The sequence below is a fragment of the Ctenocephalides felis genome, unplaced genomic scaffold (assembly GCF_003426905.1).
Source record: "Ctenocephalides felis isolate EL2017-DRISC unplaced genomic scaffold, ASM342690v1 CF-g0.4_SCAFFOLD_01886, whole genome shotgun sequence".
NCBI lineage: Eukaryota > Metazoa > Arthropoda > Insecta > Siphonaptera > Pulicidae > Ctenocephalides > Ctenocephalides felis.
In genome coordinates, this window is record NW_020538040.1 from 168718334 (window position 1) to 168722979 (window position 4646).

At 35.0% G+C, this 4646-nt stretch overlaps 1 protein-coding gene across 1 annotated transcript; it reads right to left on the reverse strand.

The window, feature by feature from the left end:
• Positions 1–348: 348 nt before the first annotated feature.
• LOC113376229 lies at positions 349–1308 on the reverse strand. The gene has a single exon (XM_026616140.1). It carries the CDS (start codon positions 1306–1308, stop codon positions 349–351), a length of 960 nt encoding a protein of 319 aa, XP_026471925.1.
• Between the last annotated feature and the right edge of the window lie 3338 nt (positions 1309–4646).

Here is a 4646-nt window from a genome sequence, read left to right on the forward strand (position 1 = left end):
TTATTTGTAGAATATAATTTACACTGTTTGTATGATAAAGTTTTAATATTGATATAATATTGGAATATTTGAATGTGGATAGCTTGGCGACCGGGTTAAGACTATATTGTTAGTGCCGCCTTCAGGTATCTCGCAGGACCCCTTTTAGGTAAATCTTGAGATGCGAATTGCCTATGCGTCGTTGCAAATGTAATATTTTCTTAGAAAATATGAGTGCAGCGTTGTCACGTCTAATTTGGCGTGAACATTCTCCCCCTCTTGAAATAATATAGGGTATATGATTTCAAAATTAAAATTATAGTTCAACACTTTGAGTTAATAACAGTCTATTGGTTTGATTTATATTGTCTATGATTTTGGTAATACACAAATTCGATTAATTGCACGTTTGAGTACACCATTTTGTGTCTTGATTGTCACAACACGCACAAGTCCATCATCTCCTGGATGTGTGTCAAGAATACGCCCCAATCGCCAGTGTAGTGGAGGTAAATTGTCTTCTTTGACCACTACCATATCGCCTACCTCAGCTGGTTGCGATGGTTGAACTTGCCATTTTGTTCTTGTCTGCAGCTCCGATATGTATTCTTTGTGCCAACGCTTCCAAAAATGTTGCACAAGTTTCTGTAGTCGTTGATACCGAGAAAGCCTGTTATCAAGGGTTTCAAGCACTGATGGATCGGGAGTAGATGTTAAGGATTTTCCAATAAGAAAGTGACCAGGAGTTAAGGGATCATAGTCATTGGGATCGGAACTTAAGGGAGAGATTGGTCTCGAGTTTAATATTGCTTCGATCTGTGTCAAAACCGTATAAAAATCTTCAAAAGTTAAAATAGCATTACCCAATACTCGCTTTAAATGAGCCTTGCACGACTTTATGCCCGCCTCCCAAATTCCTCCAAAATGAGGAGAGTTTGGTGGAATGTGCTTCCATGACACGCCTTCGTTGGTCATATCATTAACAATCTTATTTTGATTTGATTTTTGTTGTAAAAATTTATAAAGCTCCTTTAATCCTGATGCTGCGCCTATAAAATTTGTTCCATTATCGGAATAGATTTCGCGAGGTTTTCCGCGTCGCGCCATAAATCGTTTAAAAGTGGCTAAAAAACTATTCGTAGTTAAATCAGATACTAATTCGATATGTATTGCTTTTGTAACAAGGCACACGAACAAACATATGTAAGCCTTAAATTTTTTGTATCCTCTTGTTTGACGATCTCTTAATAAGATAGGACCTCCGTAATCTACTCCGCATATAAAGAAAGGTGACTGCGGTGTAACGCGATATTTAGGCAAATTGCCCATTATTGGATTAATAAATGTAGGTTTTACCTTAAAACATGTTACGCATTTTTCACGATCGATCTTGTCAGGTTTCTGCCTCCGATAGGCCAATAAGTTACGCGCAACGCATTTAATAACATCTGTGCTCCGCAATGATACAGTTTTAAATGCTCATGCCTAGTTATCAGAATAGTCAATTGATGATTTTTTTGGTAGTATTATCGGATGGCATTTATCATACGGTAAATTTTGAATTCTTTATCCTACCGCCGACGCGCAATATTCCATTTCTGTCTAAAAAACGGTGTTTAATGGATTTTAATTTCGACGATTTGTGTAATGCTTCCCCACGCGCGACTATATCTATGTCTTGTTTGAATATTTCATATTGTGATATTTTTTACTTTTGTTTAGTGAATTATTGAATTCATCGACCGTGAGTGGGCCATACAGTAGTTCCTTTTCTTTCTTCTTTAGTTTTAAATTTTGTAAAAATCGATAACAAAAAGCAGTTACGCGCACGAGTTTAATAAGGGAAGAGTATAAGAAAAAATGTTCATTATTGTTAATTTTTGTACAAGTCAAACTTGTGATTCGACTTTCGACATCAGTTTCAGGAATTGAATTATTGTCAGTTGCACGTCGCTGTGTTTCAGTTGGATTTTGTAGCCAAGATGGGCCTGCCCACCACAAGGATGAATTCAATAAATCATGTGTATAGCACCCGCGTGATATGAGGTCCGCTGGATTGTCTTCCGATCGGACATGTAACCAGTTATTTGCGTCGGTTTTTGTTTGAATATCAGAAACTCTATTGGCAACGAAGGTTTTCCATTTATAAGATGGAGATCTTATCCACGAAAGAGTGATTGTGGAATCGCTCCAATAGAATTCTTTATCAAACGCGATATTTAATGCACGTTTAGTTATTTGCGCAAGATTTGCTAGCAGTTGTGCCGCACAAAGCTCGAGACGGGGGAGCGTAATACTTTTTAATGGTGCTACTCGAGATCTTGCCGCTATTAGTTTGATTTTGATTTCAGAATATTTGTTAATAGACCGTACATATATACACGCGCCGTAAGCTTGCTCTGATGCGTCAGCAAAGCCATGTAATTCTGTGTTTATACGATTATTACAAAATATATGTCTTTCAATTTTCAAGTTTTTAATAGATTTTATTTCGAAACAAAACTGTTTCCATTTATTTTCTAGTTCCGAAGGAATGGGCTCGTCCCATGATAAGTTTAATCGCCATAGGCTTTGAATTATTAGTTTTGGTATGACGATAATTGGAGATAAAAAGCCATAGGATCATACATTTGCGCTGTTGCCGATAAAATTGATCTTTTACTAACTATTTGATTTATTTTTATATTTTTGTAGTCAAATTCAAAACTGTCTGTTACCGAATTCCAAGATATACCTAAAGTTTTAATAGTTTGTTCACCGATGTTTAAAGTTGGATTATCTGCATTTAAAAGTTTTGAATAATTAGAATTAAATTTATATAGATTGAATTTAGCTTGTTGTAAAATATTACAAAGGTTATTTCTAATAGTGAATAATTCGGATATGTTATCAGTTCCAGTTAATAAATCATCAACGTAGAAATCATTTCTGAGAATTTCGCATTCCTTTGTATAGTTAGTTATGTTTTCTTTGGCTAACTGCTCCAAACAGCGTATGGCTAAAAACGGCGCAGATGCTGTCCCGTATGTTACTGTATTTAATTGATAAATTTTTAATTTGCTGCTAGGATTGTCCCTCCAGATATTCTTTGCATTTTTCTGTCGTTTTCGTGAACCAAAACTTGTCTGTACATTTTTTCTATATCAGCTGTAAGTACAAACGCATGTCTTCTGAATCTTAGTATAATAGAGAAAATATTGTTTTGAATTGTGGGTCCAACAAGTTGTAGTTCATTCAACGACAGGCTTGCATCGGTTTTGCAAGATGCATCGAACACTACACGCAATTTCGTTGTTAAACTGTCTGGTTTTATCACCCCGTGGTGAGGCAAATAGAAACACGTCGCGGGTTCGGAAGATTCGTTGACTTCGCTCATGTGCCCTAGTGTTATATAAGTATTCATGAAATTTTTGTATTCGTTAAATAGATTTTTGTTTGTTCGTAAACGGTTTTCAAGTGAAATAAAACGTTTAAACGCGATTTGCTTACTATTCCCTATTTTTTTTATATTGTCTGTAAACGGAATTTTAACTATAAATCTCCCGTCGTTTGCCCGCGTTGTATTGGCAACAAAATGCTGTTCGCATTGTTTTTCTGATTCGGTAAAATATTGTATATCGCTACACGCTTTCAGTTCCCAGAATTTTTGAACTTGAGTTTCTAAATTAGCCGTATGATGACATATCGTAAAAGAACTGGAATTGTGAGAGGTACGCTGCCAGCAATAACCCACCCGAACTGTGTATTTTGCAAAATAGGTCTATTTTTTCCTAGATGAATATATCCTTTACAAAATATATTCCAAAATATTTCCGAACCTATTAAAATATCGATTTTATTGCTTTTATTAAATGTGGGATCCGCTAACTTTATATAATTTGGGATATTTAAAATATTTTTATTGAATGACACCATCGGCAAATTATTAACTTCCCGTAGGGTAAGTTAATGTAATGGGCCGAAAATCGGAATTGAAAATTTTTACATTTCTCGACGTTTTGAAGGTTTCTGAACATTTTGGCATACCTCAGAAAAAATGGATGTGTGTGTGTGTGTGTGTGTGTGTATGTGTGTGTGTGTGTGTATGTATGTGTGGATACAAATTTCCAGTCACGTTTTAGGGCGCACGGATCAACCGATTTGAATGGTTCAAAAAACATTCGATTCCTATTGATAGGGAAAAGAGCTGATTAGTTTTTTGGCAAAGGCAGGTCCAGCCGTTTCGGAGATACGGAGCAAAGAGTGCGGAAAATAGAAATCGAATTTTTGAGTGAACGGAGTATCCGATTTGAATGATCTAAAAAACATTCAATTAGTAATGATTGGGAGAAGTGTTTATTAGTTTTTGGCAAAGGCAGGCCCAGCCATTTCGAAGATACGGAGCTGAATATGTAAAAAATGGCAGTTTTTGAGAGAACTAAGCGTCCGATTTGAATGATTCAAAAAACTTTGTGCTTGTCCTAACAAAATAATTGATTTTGGAAAAAAAATTTTGTTCCATTTTTTTTTTTTTTTTTTTTTTTTTTTTTTTTTAGTTTTTTGTTGATACAAATAATTTCAACTTTGCAATTCAGTTTATATAATTCTTATAAATATTAGACAATGTTACAATATTTATAATAATCTATTTGAAAACATTCAGTATTCCTCGAACATTTCGTTACGGT